Source organism: Telopea speciosissima, chromosome 9, assembly GCF_018873765.1.
Source record: "Telopea speciosissima isolate NSW1024214 ecotype Mountain lineage chromosome 9, Tspe_v1, whole genome shotgun sequence".
Taxonomy (NCBI): domain Eukaryota; kingdom Viridiplantae; phylum Streptophyta; class Magnoliopsida; order Proteales; family Proteaceae; genus Telopea; species Telopea speciosissima.
In genome coordinates, this window is record NC_057924.1 from 17,881,212 (window position 1) to 17,899,531 (window position 18,320).

Below are 18,320 nucleotides of genomic sequence, written 5' to 3' on the forward strand. Positions count from 1 at the left end.
TACTGGTTGAAGAAGAGCTGAGGACGAGCTGAACGCGAATGAAGCAAAGGCCGAGCTGATCACGAACCAGAAAGCACCGAGCGCTGCAGAGCTGAGAAATCCGAGCTTGCCGAGAAGTCAATAACTTAGAGCAGTGAAGAATGAACAGTTAGGAGTCGCCGATTTATAACTCTTGGGTTGAATTGATCCAGCGGCCGAGGAGAGCTCAGCATAATTCAACGGTCCAGATCAAAAGACATTTCGAATTCCCGAGCCTGCCATAATGACTCTGCTGACGTGGCACTGACGCCCAACCGTCAGATTGTGCAATGTCAAATCCATAGCAAAAAATAAGCTCGGCTCGGCCGCAAAAATCTTTCAGACAAGCAGACCTGGAAACTTCACGCATCAGTGCCGAGCCGACTCCTGATGAGTGGGGGGCCTGTGATGAGGCCTATAACACCCCACCAATCAGAGGCTGCCATGTGGCCGACCTGAGGTCAGTCCAAAGAACCGAACTGAGCTGAGTAGGAAATCGAGCCGACCCGGTCTCCGATAGGTCACCTGACAGAGCCGAGCTCACACAAGTCAGTCGGGGCTGAGGCCGAGCTCACACTAGTTAGCCATAAACTCCTGACCGAGCATACACAGGACAGCCTAGGCTGAGCTGACTACCAAGACTGACCTAGCAGGCCGACCTCTCAGGCCGACCTCCCAGGCCGAGGTGACTGCCAAGACCGACCTACCAGGCCGACCTCCTAGGCCGATCTTCGAGGCCGAGCCCTCCTCCACAGAAACTATCATAGCACCCCATCGGGGATCGCGGGGCCACGTCAGCACATCCCGAGAATCACGGGATAAGGATCGAGCCACAATCCCAACGCAATACGAAATCACACTTTACATGGACTCTTACCTTAATAAGAGCCCGACCCCGAAAATAGCTCTCCATTCCACTTTACGCCAGAGAGCCTTCCAAAAGAAGGACTCCTACCATACTAGGACTCTCCCAACCGCCTCATCTCATCCTCACTCTATAAATACCCAGGTATGGAGCACCATTCCTTATCTTGCTTTCACTACGCAGTTACGTTGTTGCATTGGAGACCTGACTTGAGCGTCGGAGAGTCCTTGGCCGAAGCCACACCGGCTCTCTTGTGCTCATCGCTTGGTTTTTTGCAGGCTCATCCGTGAGCGAACTGAGCATCAGAGGTTTTCACCCGCAACAAGTTGGTAAAATAGCACTAAATCAATTAAATTTATCTATTGTAGCAAGATCTGCAATTTATTGAATCAGAAACTCCAAATTGAAGTCATTGATTTGAGTGGAAACAAAGAATTAATACCAAAATCGATTTCTCAAATCTCTTTTCTTCAACACCTTGATCTGACCTCCAACGATTTTAGTGGCATTCTATTGTTGTGATTCCATCATCGATCGCCTTCTGGTCAGGGGTTCTGCCTCGCATTGGAGCTAAGAAGTATTCAGAGATGATAGGTGTAATAGCAGGGGTGTATTGCTGCGATTCCACTTCAATCCATAACCCTACCATGGCTTCTTCCTTCAAATTTCCCCCTTTCAATCCCAGCAAATCCTCACTTGATCCTTGTATTTCTTCGACAAGTACACCGTTATCACTCTAGATTCGAATAGTTTTAGATCTCCGTCTTCCAGTACCGGAATCACACCGAATGGGTGCAACAATTATCAAGACCAGATCACCGCCAGCACCACCACTACCAACTTCTGAAGCAAGTTGCCCAGATGAACCAAAATTCGAGTTCGTACATTTGGATTCTCTAATGTTGCAACTCCACATGATTCGGTCAACACATAACCCTGTTGAAAGACCAGATAAAAAATTCATATAAAAACAGAATTCCCCCTTTTAAATCAGTGGCGAATCATGTTTATGTTTGATCTTCTGTTTTAGCCATTGTTTCCCTCTTTTAGTTGGTAAAATAGCAGTAAATCAATTAAATTTATCTATCGTAGACTATAGAAATCCCCAGTCAATCGTTTTTTTTTTTTTTTTTTTATAGGGCAGGTTCTGTAGACAAAGAAGAAGAAATAATCAAGAAAGCAAGGTTTTTCACAAGATTTATCTATTGGGTTCGGTGAGTGGGTTCCAGAAATGGGAGAAGAGAGTGGGTTTCAAAAAATTGGAAAAGGAGATGGGTTCGGCTGGGTTGAAATTTTAGAAAACAAAAAAAATATATATCAGTTAGAGATGGAGTAGAAGGTGGGTTTCGGTTGGGGAAGAAGGAGAATGCGAGTGAAGAGATGGAGCTCGTGGTGGTGGTGGCGGTGGAAGAGGATCGGAGGCGGAGGTTTTTACCGTCGATGAGCTCCATGTAAGGGAGAAAAATTGCAGATTTATCACTGTCGCAACTGCTTTGAGGTTTTCGCCTGTGGAGGCCGTTGGGTTGCAGAGGAGGAAGAAGAAGAAGAAGAAGAGGGGGGTGATTTTGTCTTTTTAAATTTTGTTTTTTTTAACAGCGTTAGTCAGTTAGGGTAAGTTTATAAAGTAGGAGGGAGGATGATATTTTTCAAAACTTGGGTATTGGATTGATATTAAGGAAACTTAGAGGGGAAGGGGATGATATTTACTCTTTTATTTTTTATTGATCCCACTCTTCTTTCTTGGTCTCGTTCTCCTTCGCCTTCCTCTTCATCTTCTTCTGATGAATGATCGTCTGCAACCACTCCCTCTCCCCTCTCCCTGCAACTCCGTTCCACTAATTCCCAGAAAATCAGCCCGCACCACCAACACCACCACCACCACAGCCACCGTCATTCGCCCCCTCCCTTCTTCTCCCAATTTTTCTCCCTCCCTTGTCATCGCCCCCCCCCCCTCTCTTCTCTGCAACCCACCCACGCCAAGCCTAGCCAAACCATTTTTGTCCTCAAAATTCTTTGAAATTTTTTTTTTTCAATTAATAAAAAGGTAGGAAAACAAAAGACGAACAAAATACGGAGGAAAAGAATAGTCGTACTTTCAGTAATATGAAATGGAAAATCTGTTTAGGGTTTTAAATAAAAGAACAAAACAAACTCAAAGTGATTCTCCGATCTACAACTTTTCTTATTTCAGTAATATGAAATGGAAAATCTATTTTCACTTCAAACATTTCATGATGGAATAACATTTGAGTCGATTGCGACAAACCCGACGGCATTGAGCGGCCTTCACATCTCTCCTTTTTCCCCAGTGAGCTCTTATGCTAAAGAGTCCATGATGATAATGATTTCGTTGATGGAAGAAGCTAATGAGAAAGGGGATTTGCAAAGAGAGTGGAGTAAGTTGGGTGGAGGTGGAGGCGGGGGCAGGGGCAAGGGAGCTTGGTAGGGCGGAGAGGGAATAGGGTGGGGCAGGTTTGTAGGGGAGGGGGGAAACTTGAATGAGCAGGAGAGAGAGGGAGGGAAGAGGGAGTGGTTGCAGAGGTGTTCGTCGTCAAGGAAGAAGAAGAAGATGAAGGATGGGTCAATAAAAAATTATAAATTAGGAAAATTGAATAATGAAACAAAAATGATGGGTGAGAGAATGACAGTTAGGAGAGGGGTATTTTTGGTTGTTCAATTAACTTTTTTTACTCAAATGGGTATTTGGTAAATCTTTTTAACATTGTAACTGGTGATTGTAAAACATAATTTACATCTATCAGTTTTGTAAATCTTTTTTTTATCTAGTAGATCTAGGCAATTTCCCCTTAATTGAATGCGATCAATAATTTTAGTATAATTACTTGGGTGTCTCTACATGGAAGACAAATGATCAAATACTAACATAAATTTTTAATGGAATGTAGCTTATTCAAGTTGTCATTTTATGACCACCAAATTATACTTTTTTGTTTTTAACGATTGTACTAAAAGAGGGGTGTTTTGCTTGTGATTTTGTATTAAGTGCTTTTTTTTTTTTTTTTTTAAAAGCTTACAACATTTTTGAGGATTTGTAATCAGGGATTTAGTTCGTGGTATCGGTGCCGGTATCAGTTATCATCAATATTAATATCGATGTAGATCGATCATATTAGGACGCATCGAATGATTTTACTCCCACAAGGTTCTGATACTTTTTTTAAGCTATTGGTCTCAGATCGGTGAATTTGCCTAGAACGAATCAGTAATGATAGAGATCGATTCTGATCTAATACCGATCCACTGGTACAACCAAAGGTGAAAAAGTAACAATTTATTATTATTAAAAAATAGAGACAAATACATCCAATTCACCAGGGCAGACAATGCACTCCAGTTTTCAGCCATTTGCTTAACAACGAAGTGAAATTCCCTGTTCTCTACTGTGTAAGCCTTTCTGAACCATCACTGGGACTAACTGGATGGGGGTATTACTTTTTTTTTTTTTTTTGATGAACCAAAAAAAGTTAGATAAAATCAAACCATATATATGTCCATACAAGCATTGTGTGCCAAGTTTTTAACTATGGCCGCACTAAAGGTGCACCTATTAAGATGAAAATTTACATGTTGGGTTAGGTCAGAAATACGTAGCAGTTTGGGAACTAGGTGCCATGGCCATGGGTATTTGGTTGAGTATTGCTTTTTGTTAGATGGCCAGAGTGTTTTAACATTTGCAAGAAGTTCATGTTAATCCAACCCAAAGGAGGCTGAGTTGATAGGAATCTTGCAGGGATGGAAACACGCTCTCAAGGAAGGGATCCATCTAAAAGAGATTTGGATATCTAGTTTTAGCCTTAGTAAAATCTTGCAATTGGGACAACAACCTTATGTACCTTGGACACTAGTACCTCTTTTTTTTGAAGTAGCTAAACTCACCTCTAACTTCTCTTCTATACCTATCTATCTTCGGCACAACCAATGGACAGCAGCCCTTAGATCTTACATTTTGACATCAATTAGAACTAATACTCCCTCAAAACCTTTCTTGTATGATGTACAAACGTTTCTAGTAATCTAATTGTGACTTTTCTTCATAAAAAAATACGAAAAAAATACATCCAATTCAGACTGATTCTAGGCGACATTTCAACCATAAAAGGAGTGAAAGGATCAAGTTCTTTCTTCTACCACAAAAAAAAAAAGGAAAAAGAAAGGATCAAGTTCTTCTCTGATCACTAGAGATGACTGGCTAGGAAAAAGACAAAGGGAGGATGGATGTGGGGTGTGAGTCTGGATCAGCTCCTCATATGGGGATGGGTGGGGACAAATCTGACCCCTTCATGGGGCATGGATCCCACACCCCATGGAGGATTCAGATCTGTCCCTACCTGACCCCATGGGGGAGCTGATCTGAACTTAGGGGTATGGAACCTATAAGAGGACTGCGGGCCCTCCTTGTTTGGTCTCAATATTCTTCAAGCCTGCCTTTATTGTCGGATATGCTCCTCAATTCATCCAAACCATACACGGGGTGTAGGATCGATATGCTAGAAATAGGTCCCACAGTCCATGTACATTGTGGATGAATTGGGAACAGCTCCACGGGGGAGCGGATCCAAACCCTAAAATCTTCTCCCTTCATATCCTCTAGAATGCAAGGTAGGGCTGCAAATCCTGCAATAGAGTCAGGTTGGGCCAGGATTTATGGAACCTTAATACAACCCTAAGTGTCTTTAGCTGGGTTCAGGCCCGACTCGACCCTAACTCAGGGCTAGAAAAATCCAATCTTGGCCCGCCCTTAGGGTCGGGCCAGGCTAACCTTGATTGGCCCTGATCATTGGAAGGGGGAAGGAAATGCATGGGCTTGAATGGGCCAGAGAGAAAATTATCAATTTTACGTAAAATAACAATATAATAAAATGTATTATATCATTTATTGTCTTCATGTATAATATATTATAAAACAAAATGTGGGTGACGTTTAAAGTTTAGAATATATATATTATATCAATATATATTTCATAGCATAATTTAAAACAGGGTCGGGCCGGATCAGGCTTAGCCCGAGGCCTCAACCCTGGCCCGACCCGACCTTGACTCAGGGTTAGAAATTTCCAGCCCTGACCGCTCTCAGGGCCAAATATCACAGCCCATACCCTGTTTGGGCTTCGAACGGGTTCGGGCCGATAGGGCTAAAATTGCAAGGTCCAAGGATAACTCATAACTACATGCCATACTTGTCGTTAGGGATGTAAACAGATCTTCGTAAATTCAAATTCGGTTTGAATCCATCCATATCTGGAAAAAAATTCGAATAATCTAGAAAAACATTTATCCGATCCCAATAGATATCTAACTAACAATAAAAAATTAAAATAACAAATGATCTTGATGGTTTTTGAAGATTTAACAAGTTCTAAGAAATGAGGAAATGAGAATTGTGAGACTAATAACTAAGAGACATGGATTGAGAGTGAATCGTATTGTCGGGTGCGGAAGGTCTGGATTACACAAATCAGGGATGTAAACGGATAGTTGGTAATCTGAATTCAGTTCGTATTTGTATCCGTTTAGAGATATCCATATTCGATCATGAAATATTCAGATCCGATCACATGATTCACATCCGATTCGTATCTGATCCATATTCGATCCGTTTACATCTTTATTTGACGTTGTAGAAATAGCATCTGATGGTTATTTTGATCATTTTTTATTTTTGGTTTAATTGGCCAAAATGCCCCTAGATGCCTTTTTCGCCTCTCCCTGTTTACAGGGATACGAAAGATCCAGTGGCACCTTAGCATCATGGCCTCAACAATGAAACACATACCTGATCCAGGTGTGACAACTGACAAGTTGATCATCCAATTTTTGCACTTTGCCTCTGTTTTACCCTTAGATACCCACTAACCTAAGCAGTGGGTGAAGAGATTCTCCCTTCTTCCATCTTCTCCAATTAGGTTCAAGCAAGTGTTTTTTTTTACCAAAGATGTGTTTTTTGGGGCCTAAGAGTACCAATATATGGATCCAAGTTGCCAAGTATAGGTTTGGTCACAAATGGAAGTGAAATCGGAGTAAAATATGACAAGATTTGGTGTCCCAAATTTACGCAAGATCGATATTGAATAGGGGTTCAGTCGACATTGAAAGGGGATTAGTCGACATTGATATGCTGTGGATGAACAAGGTTTAATGTCTACTCGGGGCTATTCAATGTTGGTGGCGGCATGTCTGAATGTCGAGTGTCCATACACTCAAATGGCCCTGTTTGTCATTGAAAGGGGGTAGGGTCAATGTCGACGGAAGGTAGCTCAATGTCGACCCAGAGCCTTTTAATGTCGACCTCATATTTGAGTGTTGACGGAGCATTTTAGGATGGTTAGACCGGTTCCAAAGTGAATTGGGTTGGGTCTAGCCCACCCAAGGTTAGCTTGGAATATTCAAATGCTCATAACTTTTGATCCGTAGCCACAAAATTAGATTTATTTACAGAAAGATTCAAAAAAGTTATGGGTAAGATTTGTACCTTCTACCTTATTTCATGTTTTATCTATCTGCCTTCGAATTGTTTGCATGAATAATCACATAAAAAATTTTCTGTGAATAACTACAATCAAGAATCCTTGTGGCGGTATTATTTACTTCCACTTCTACCTAAATGTTTATTTTTCTTCATATATAATATTTGAATTGGAATACCCGTTTAGAGAAATCGATTAGAAATTTATTTTGCGAATCCTAATTGTGGGCTACAAAATGTTATTTGGATATTGGAGATTAAATTTAATTTCAAGTTTGGTATCAATTTAAGTTAACAACATCTGTGAGGATGTATTTTTTACATTTTCAAATACATAGAATGGATTTGACTGTGAATACATACGGTATGCCAGTTACATCGTCTTTCAAATATTTTCTAAATAAATTTAACAGTACATTTAACAAGTGGCTTACCCTTGTGTTGGTGCAGTTAGCTATCGCTAAAGACCCTGAAGCTGCCTTCTTCAAAAGATTGGAAAACCTTCAACCTTGTTAAGTCACTGAATTAAAAGCTGGATGGAACTCACTCACATATTTGCTATTTGCAGTCTGAACTGGTTCCATTTATTTATTTATTTTTCTGGTTCCATTTATTTAACATTTGATTTCTCGGGCTAATGTAAGTTGAGCAACCTGATAATCTGATCTCTATTTAAATTTATTCTGCGAATAACTATTTTTTAAGCTTGGTTACCATACATAGTACTGAGCCTATTTGTGCAAAGTCATATGAGGATACTATTGAGAAACTCAAATTTTATGGAAGAGAAATAAGCTTTGGCAATTTGAGATGGAGTAAAGAACAACAATACTTAAATTTTTTATTTTATGTACTTCATAGCAGTGATTCATTGTTGATTATTCTATCTATGGTTTACTGTTTCTAATGGGATTTTGTAGGTGTCAACACGATTTAAAAAATTCCTCAACAAATACAGCCAAGAAAAGCCCAATTTGTATGTTCTATTTTCTTGTACATTCTATTCAGTGTAATGCTAAACAAAATGGTCTTTGTATCCTATTTTACTCACTCCTCAACCATTAATTTAATTCAGTTTAAAGCTATATCTATCTCTTCTAGAATCTGTGTTACATTACCCAACGTGACTCGCCTGGAGTGCTCTACATTTATGTTTGACTAATAATTCGATTCAATCCAGTTATGTGCGGTGTGCCATGTACAGAAGAAATTCCCAGTACAGTCTGCGCCCGCTGCACAGCTTGAATTTGTGTATTCATGCAAATCATGAATTGTTGCTGCTGTTGTCGCATCGTAGCAATTGTATTGCTCATGAATAGTCCCCGTTGTTACTGGAAATCTTTCATCATGTCTCCTATGATTGCAATAACATCTTGAGTTGTATGCACTGGTGGAGCTGTGGGAGTTGTAAACATGGTAGGATTAGGTGTCCCGATTATTTCCTTATCTCGCATCACTGCTTGGAATTGGGCACACATAGTTTTCATAAAGGTCTGTTGTTCCTGTTGCATGGATTGCATCATATTGGCCAAGATGGCAGCTACCTCACTAGCGGTCACAACAGGGGGAGGTGTAGATGCATGAGTTGGAGGCCGAGGACTCAAGTATTGGTGTAGGAGGAACCTCAGATACACTTGTAGAAGAGGCAGAAATTTCTATGTTCTAAGCAAGGGGTTCATTGAGAGGATGAATTGGATGAATAATCGAAGGACATGCTCCACGAGGAACTTTTCTGTTAGATCGACTTTGAACCATGATTGTTTTCTGAAAAGAAATTTGAGAATATATACTTACTTAGATGCAATAAGAAGATTCAACATATCTCATATATTGGGATATCATTTGTACTTTCTAAATATTAGAATGGAATCATTCAAGGATACATGCTTCACTATGATTTAAGATATGAAATTTACAATCGAAACGTTTAGATAGAAAGATCATGAATCAGGATTAAGCAGAAATGTGTACTCGTGTGTCCTAACGTAAACACCGGATTTGGTCTAACCATGGATGAAGTAAGATTTCGATACGGATTGTTTGAGTCTGAAGGTATTCTATTCTCCTTTTTGGTTATACAGGAGTCCCCAATTGTCAAGGTTCAATTATGGTACAGTTAGGTCTGTAGATATCTACAATTTGTTGATTATCTTTTCGAGTTTATTATTCAGCTCATGAACGTTGTTATTGTCATAACGGTATTTTTTTATTGGTCTTAGGATGTAACTCATTTGTAAATCTCCTTACGACATTAGTTCTTTGCTCGGTCAACTAGAGTAGGTTTAAACTAGGAGTTTAATTCACATAGTTCTATATCCGTTAATGCACATTTGAGAATCTAAATTTTTGTACTTAGGGAAGCGTATCCAAATAGACGGTATAATTTATCTTGTGAGTATGAGGTTTAAATCATGTGTGCATGAGGTGTCCAAAACGACAAGTCAAAAACGATAGTCCCATCAGCTAGTCGTTTTACCCTGTACACCCATTTGCATCCTACTACATTCATCTTAGGGTGGTGGGGAACTAGAGTCCAGGTTCCATTACGGATGAGGGCATTAAATTCGGTGTCCATTGCATGACGCCAATTAGGGTCCTTAGAGGCATTTATATAACACGTTGGTTCCATAGAATGTGCCACGGATTCGGTTAGGAGAGATATTGGTATGGGATGCTTGGTGGTGAGAAGTATCTTTGGTCGTCTGGTGCCATCTCGGGTTTGAGTTACCATAGGATGGCGTTGAACCTCTAGAGGTGGCTGAGCCGAAGATGAAGATGGTGGTGGAGATTGGGTAGCCAACGGTGAGTAGTCCATGGAAGTGCTGTTTGTAGGAAGAGTCAGGGCAGTATTGGTGTGTGTTGGCTCTATGGTTGCATTAGATGGAGTTGGGTGAATTAATGGAGCAGCATTAGATGTATGCTGTGGTGATATAGGAATTGTTGTACCAGGCGTCAAAGTGGAGCCTTGAGATGTCACGGAAAATAGAAGAAGTAGTGGTGGAGGGCCAAGTATGGATGAGGGAGGAGTGGGTGGTTCAACCTTATCCGCAGCCTCTTTAAATGGAACCGATCCTCATAAAAAACAACATGCCAAGATATGATAATTGCCCTTGTGCGCATATTTAAGCAAGTGTACCCCCTGTGTCTGGAGCTGTATCCAAGAAAGACATGAAGCTTAGAGCGGTAATCAAGCTTATGCTTGTTGAATGGCCTAAGTAGTGGGTAACAGGCAGCCCCAAAGACCCTCAAGGTCAGGTAGTCCAGTTGGGTCCCAAATAACTTGAATAAAGGACAAGTATTCCCAAGCACAACAGTAGGTAATCTGTTAATTAGAAACGCAGCAGTAGTAAACGCATGATGCCAGTATTTTTTTGGAATACTAGCATGAGACATTAGAGCCAACCCTGTCTCAACAATTTGCCAATGACGTCTCTCAGCCAAACCATTCTGCTCATGAGTATGTGGGCAAGAGATTCTATGTTCAATGCCATTGTCCTCCAGGAATTGAGATACAAAACGGTACTCACCTCCCCAGTCACTGTGCAGCCGCTTAATTTTCCTGTCAAGTAAGTTCTCAACAAGTAACCTGAACTTATTGAATATAGAAAGTACATCAGATTTTTGGGTTATAAGAAACAGCCATATAAATTTACTATAATCATCAATAAAGTGAACATAATAGCGATGTCCATCTGAAGACGTAATGGGGGAAGGACCCCATACATCAGAGTAAATCAGATCCAATGGCTCAATGGACCTGTGAGGTATTCAAACTCATTCTCTTTCAATTTCTCACTTTTGGTTTGGGGAGAATAGTGGCTCTAGAATCGACGGGAGGGCTTCTTCAAACATTCCACCTCCAATCTAAGGTTCTTCCCTCAAGTCTCTTATATTCGGCATCACAAATAGGTAATTCTTTTACCAAATCACTCGCATTCCCATTTCTCTTGCAAAATTTTCTCTCCCATTTTGATTCCTTGAAAATCTTGGCATCTCTCCTCTCCTTTTTGCTAATCTTGGTAGGATTTGTGTTATCCTTTCTTTCTTTTCTTATTGTAGATTGTAGAAGATGGAGGGAATAAGTGATGAGGATTTTTAGGGTTTTCCAGTTTTGTCTTATGTTTTGTTTCTTCTCGTTATCAGTTGTACTTTCCTTTCCTTTGTTATGTTTAAGAAGACTCATGTAGAAGTTTATACTCTTGAAGTTATAATATATTGTCGATTTTTGCACCTGACTAGTCTCCTATGATGTTCTTTTAGACCCATTATATTTATGTTGTTTAAGATTTTTTATTTATTTGACTCTAGACTTTATTACTTTTGCTTCTGATACTTGTGAGTGTCAATAGAGCATCACGCACTGATACCATTCTATCACACCCCGAACCTACCCCCTGGAAGGATCCGATGATTGATCCGAATACCTAAAGTATTCGGAAACCTCCAGGATCTAGATGCAGTAAATACATGTCATAAGCATAACCCAAAATCGAGATAACAAGTGTTATATTGATCAGAGCATACGGAAAGTAAATATTTACAAGTTTTATATATATTATTATTTACCTTGAAAGTCCCAATAGTCTGATATCCCTAAGTTCACAACTATCGGACCTACACACAATCATTCTAAATTATATACAGTGGAAATTCTTCCACAAAAAAGGATAGTATTAATAAAAAAAATAAAAAAAAATAACACCACGTCATGAGTCCCTATTCTCCAAGTAATCCTCTCAGTCACCATAGCATCTACCTGCAAGATCGTCTAAAAGAAAATATTCCACAGAGGTGAGTTCCATCGAGCCCAGCAAGTAAAGGATAAACCACAAACAAGCATATGCACGCACAAAGCAAAATCCTAGATGTATGGGTTCAATTTTAATCATAATTTCACCTAATAACAATACCTAAGTCTCTAAGTCTATATTACGCCATCTACTCGGGAAAACATTCTTGGTTCCTTCTCACCACCCCGAGACGTAAGCTCAATTATTGTATGGAGCCTACACTGGTCGTAGTATTATATACCTCCCCGTGGGTAGGCCCCGATAATCATAGTCTAGACCCCATCTCGGTATACTGTCACACTCCTTAGTGATAGGGGGCTATGATCACCCAACACTTGAACCCCTGCTGGTAAGGGTTGTAGCACCAAGGAATGACATTCCTAGCCATATGCAATCTAAATAGCATAGTACGAGGTGTATGGTGCTCTCGCATCCCATACTACGACAAACCATACCTCTCGTTACCAAGCCAACTTCGGCATCTATTCTGACATAAGATTTACATGCATTTCAAATAATTCTACATCGCATCAACATAAATCCACAGTTCCATATCCATAAACCATATCCATCAACTGATAAATCATTTCTAAGTAAAAATAACATTCATTCATATGCATGATTCTTAGCAAACAATCTAAATGAAATAAACATTCCCAAATTAATTCAAGTCTATCCCTACTTGTTGTGTTTGAAAACTCTAAACAGAAGGTTCAAGGCCTCGCGATCCCGCACAGACTTGCCGCGTAGTTTAGGATTCTTACATATTAAAATTTGTATTAACATGTGAATATATATGGAAGTATAAGACCTATGGTCCATGTATTGTAGTCTAGGTTTAAAACAGAACCAATTTTGGTTCAGACAGCACGAGCGGAGGTTTAAGCTGTGAATACGAAGCCTCTACTCCATCCTCTACTCATCCCAGAATTTCTGGTAGATTGACCTCTTCTTAGTGTTTTGACCATAATTCGGTCATCTGAGCTCAGTTTGAGACGATTCTTCCTTTGTTAGAACCGTAACTCAATTATCTACCTTTTTTATGTTTATGACTTCTTCAAATTCACATGAAAAAAGGACTAAAAATAGGTCTGAAGTTGCTATCATAACATGATACAGATTTCTAGAATTCTGTTATGGGTTTCAGAGTAGGGAAACCTTCCAAATTATGAGTCTGATCATACATGTAATCATGATTATATGATATTATTGATTTAATAATATATGTTTACTGAGATTTGAAAGTAATTCATTTATTAACCTATTTCATGTTCTTTTAGTTCAGATTTAGTTGCAAACCAAGTGAAACTGCAATTAAAGGGGTAATCCCCAAATACATAGTCCTTGATTAATAAATGATAACTATAAAATAATCATATGATTTTCAAATCTATAATCTTGAGAAATTGAAGAAAATCAATTGGGTTTTTGATGAATTAAACAATGGCTAATAAGTGATTTTATCATTTAGAGTAACAAACCAACCTAACCCATATATTTACATTCAAAACATGATTCTAGTAATATATCCAACATAATCTAAGTAAAGAATAAATGGATTAAGGGTGCTGTTAATTTACCTAAACTCAATCAAGAAGGCACCACCTAGAATCTCTTCTTCTCTTCTCTTAGGATTTTCCTCTTAGTTTCAATAGGGATTTCAGAAGTTTAGACAAGGGTTCTAACGTGTATTCCTTAGTGAATTTAATAGTATATAATTTAGTTAACTAGTATATATGATTTAACTAATTAAATATGTAAACTTAGCCATGTGGCTATTTCATTATATATGGCATTGACACCATGCCTTATACCATTACACATAATCTATAAGATGGTGCATTTGATTGACACCTCACATTCGACTTATTAAGGCTTGATTGGTTATGGAATTAAATTAAGACTAAATTGGATTTCGGACTTTGATTACGTATGGGGCCCACATCATGGGTCCGATGGAAAATCCTAGAGCGGAGTTTTGTTCGCAACGTCAAAAAGTCCCAAGACGGTGCTTAACATCAAGCATCGGGCTTGCGACAAAAAATCCGATACAAGCAAGGGAATCTGCCACGATCGGCGACTTGAGTGGTGGTTTAAGTCGCCGGTTGGTTCTACTTTACTAAAACTTATTATTTTGATAATTAAAGTGTTACATTATAATTTGTTTTCTCTCTCATTTTATTATTATTAAAATATATATAATAAAAAATCAAAATGACTTGTATGGCAATGCTTACCTACTCGTGATCGTACATCTGCGAGTGGATCGAGCAATTACACATCATGATTCTCTATCATTTTGTTCGTCTATCAATCATAGTCCATTTCCTGATCTTATTAACCATTGTACCAATGTTCCACAGGTTACTGGCTTCAACAGTTTTCGATTCTGGACCTACATTTGGATTCGGGTTTGGAACATACAACCAAAGTTCAAATTAGTCCGGATTTTTTGGCACAGGTGTAACAATTTTTCTTGACTATTTATACTATATTGAGTTTTTTGTTTTTTTTTTTTTCTTTTCTTTTGGCGCTAAGCCCCACACCGAGAGCCAAGAAAAGGGGGGTGGGGACTGGGATACACTATTTGAAGAAGGATGGAGGATTGAACCCTCAACCTTCCCTGAACTTACAGTAGACCCAACTGTGTAGTCGATTGCCACTGACTAAAAACTCATCCCGTACTATATTGACTTGGAATTCGGATCCTCTACTGCCTCCTGCCCGTCCTGCCTGTGTGCTTCTTCACACAAGCAAAAGCGCAATGATCGCTCTACCTACTGCTCGAGCATCCTTCTCAGATGGTGTAGGGTGATCATTGTGCCCCTACGTACCTGTGTGAGGTAGCACACAGATAGGACGGACAGGCGGCAGTAGAAGAGGATCCAAATTGATTGACTTGACCAAAACAACAATTTGCATTTTAATTTATGTTATTACCCATGTGATGTAAATCAGAGGGATCTACGAAGTTTCTTCGTCAGGATCTTATATAATTAAATAACCAACAGAGTTCATCAACCAAGGGAAGATAACAAATTACAAAATTCTATCTACTCTGTTCAGTTGCTTTAGAAAATTAACCATATTTATCCGGGAAGGATTGCATGTGGGAGACGACTTAATTAATGGTATTGGGTTTTTTTTCTTGGTCATGATCAAATTTAAAAGCCATAAATTTCCCTTCACAAAACCCCCCGCCATTTGCCCATCGCATGCATGCATCCACCGATCCACCTTAATAAGTGGATCTAGTTGGACCCATTAATACATCATGGTGAGCACTGAGCAAGCAGGTAAGGAGAGGTTGGAACGTTTACTTATCTGGGTCAACGCATGGAAAAACCCTGTTTTGCTTCCAAGTTGTTCCTTTGTTTTTAGGGAAGTAGTTTTCTGTCCTAGAGTATGACCTATGCCTTTACTCAATTCCATGTGTCTATCTCTCTCCTTGCAGAGGTATCTTTTCATATGGAGAGGAGAGAGATAGATTCATAGAAGTGCTCGTGTAAGCCACACTTTGGAATAGAGTTTTTTTTTTCTCTTTTTAAATTTTATTTTTAAAATTTACGTTTATTCTGTACTTCCACCCAACACCACCTTCTACTCTTTGTTGTGGTTGGGTGTGTTGTATTATGGGGGTTCAAATGATTATTATTGAACATGTATTTGTAATTGATCGGGTCTTAACTCCATTACATGTGATAGTGTAGAATTGTAACTGTGTGAAGATTAGGGTTTTTGGGTCTCCTAGGTATTGATGAGAAAAATCGTTACACAAGTAAAATAGAGATCACTTTGTGAAGTGACTTTTTTAGGATTAGTGAAAAATCTCTGATCGATTTTCTCAAATGGATATAAGCATTTGTGTTGAACCACATTAAATTCCTCGTGTTGTACTATTATTTGCTTAATTTCTTCCTCGTGGTTTTTTTGTTTGTATCATACTTAGTGACAAAGTAATTAAGGAATAACAATTAAGAAGATCATAGAGGAGAGAGAGAATGCTAGAGGCTTGAGATTTGAGATTGAAACTCATGGGGTATAGCTTAGCTAAGCTTGACAATGCAATTCTTATCAATTACAAGTGACAAACAACAATCAATTAATTAGGGCATCAAACCAAAACAAAGAAATTGAAAACAAGTAGATATATATCAAATGCCAAGCCTTGGAAGTCTTGAAACAATGTTCATATCTCCTTCTCTATCTTCAATCGATCACTATAGTACTAAAACTCCCATGCAAATCAATCCAATCCAAGCCACAAAGCCCATCTCCACATTCTTACCAATGGAACTGGATTTAGGTGATGCCACTGGCTCTCCTCCACCACTTGATACCGAAGGAGTTGATGTTGTGTTGGAGGCTATGGCAGGGTGTGGAGCCACTGAAGGTGCTGGTACCCCAAACAGAGACATGGGTAACAAAACCTTGTCTACCTCATACACAGCCAATGGAGATTGGACTCTAAGAGGATTGTTGACTGGTGTTGTCACAACACCAGTAGAGATATTGAGTTGGTTGTTGCCTGAACTAGTGAAATTGAGATTGTCATTTCCATTTTGACTATTTCCTTGAGTTCTCACTGGGTTGCTTACAGTTTGAAGGTCAGATAAGGTATAGTATTGAGGCAACACATGGTACTGCAGAAGCTCTACTTGATCTTGTTGAGAGAGGCTATTGATTGTGCCTGGCTTGAGGTAGCTGAATGCATTGTCTGTTGGAGCAAAAATTGTAAAGCCTTGACCATTGGGGTTGTTGAGTTGGATTTGGAGTTGGCTCATTACTCCGGTGGTATTTAGGAGACGACTGAACATGCTGTATTGACCACCTTTCTCAAGGACCGCTGTGAGATTCAAGACAGAGTTGGAATCCGGTGCCGGCGCCGTCGTCTGGGCTTGTGCCTGAGGAATAATTAGGAAGAGGCATGGTATTAAAGTTAGTAGAATGGCAACCAAAGGAGAAGTGGATGCCATGGTGGTGATTGTAAGTGTGGAAGAGATGGGGATTCATGAGCAATTTATATGGGATAAGGTGGTGGGGTGGGTGGGGGGAGGGGGGTTGAGACTTGAGAACATGTTGTTGGACATGAGCTGTCTTGGAGTTAAGACTTTCAAGACAAACTTTGTTAACAAAAGAAAATTAATTAAGAAAATGAAAATTAAGGGATAACCTAGGTAGTGCATATCATGTAATAAAATCTTCCTAGATCCTCCAAATTTTTTATTTATTTATTTTTTTTTTTTTGGTTGATGTTGATGTTGTTATTTCTATTTCATCTTTTGGAATTAGGTTCCAATTCTTACCCGGTTCACATTAGTCCGGACTTTTTAAGTGTTAGTTTGACTGGTAGCAACTTGTAGTATATTAGACTCTTTGAATTGGCCCAGTTTAGGTTGAGCATGCATGTGCCAAATACAAACCAGATTTGATACTCCACCCAACAACCCAGACCAATTTTGAGGGTTTTAACAAGGATGTAAATGGATATTCGAAAATTTAAATTCGATTTGTATCCGTATTTGTTTAGGGGTGTTCATATCCGTTTAGGGATATTCAAAAAAAAAAATGCATCCAATCTGAATAGATAATCAATTCATAAGAAAAAATTAAATAGCTAATTATCTTGAGAGTTTTTTTAAGATTCAAGAAGTTCTAAACTAGGAATGAGGAAGTGAGAATCATGAGACTACGTCAGTAGAGAAACAAGACTTGGGAGTGAAATCGTATTCGCTGGGGGAGGAAGGTTTGGGTTACACAAGTTTGGGATGTAATCAAATAGTCAAAACTATGAATTCGATTCACATCCAGATCTATTTAAGGATATCTGTATTCGATCATGAAATAACCAAATCCAATCACATCTGATCCGTATTCAATCCGTTTGCATCTAATGCAAGATGATTCAATTTCTTATTGGGCTAAGCATTGCAATAATGAGGAATATGGTCAAACCAAGAGCATACACAACCCAGCAATTTTGCCTCTTAATTAAGATACATATTGTACTATTGTTATTCATATTATCTTGAGAGTTGACCTAATTAACAACAGTTCGCATCTTTACTAACCCATTCTCCCAATAAATCAAAAGGAAGTATGAAGGCCATTCAGTTAAATTTAGAAAATTGATTTTTTATTTGATTATAATTTTTATTATTTT

The 18,320-nt window shown here is 39.0% G+C and overlaps 1 protein-coding gene across 1 annotated transcript; it reads right to left on the minus strand.

Moving 5' to 3' along the window:
* Positions 1-1,619: 1,619 nt before the first annotated feature.
* Positions 1,620-17,143, minus strand: LOC122638697 (fasciclin-like arabinogalactan protein 6). The gene is made up of 2 exons (XM_043831550.1): positions 16,446-17,143; positions 1,620-1,819 (listed from the first exon to the last, which is right to left on the minus strand). The coding sequence occupies exons 1-2, from the start codon at positions 17,131-17,133 to the stop codon at positions 1,620-1,622; spliced, it is 888 nt and encodes a 295-aa protein (XP_043687485.1). The 5' UTR covers positions 17,134-17,143.
* Positions 17,144-18,320: the final 1,177 nt, after the last annotated feature.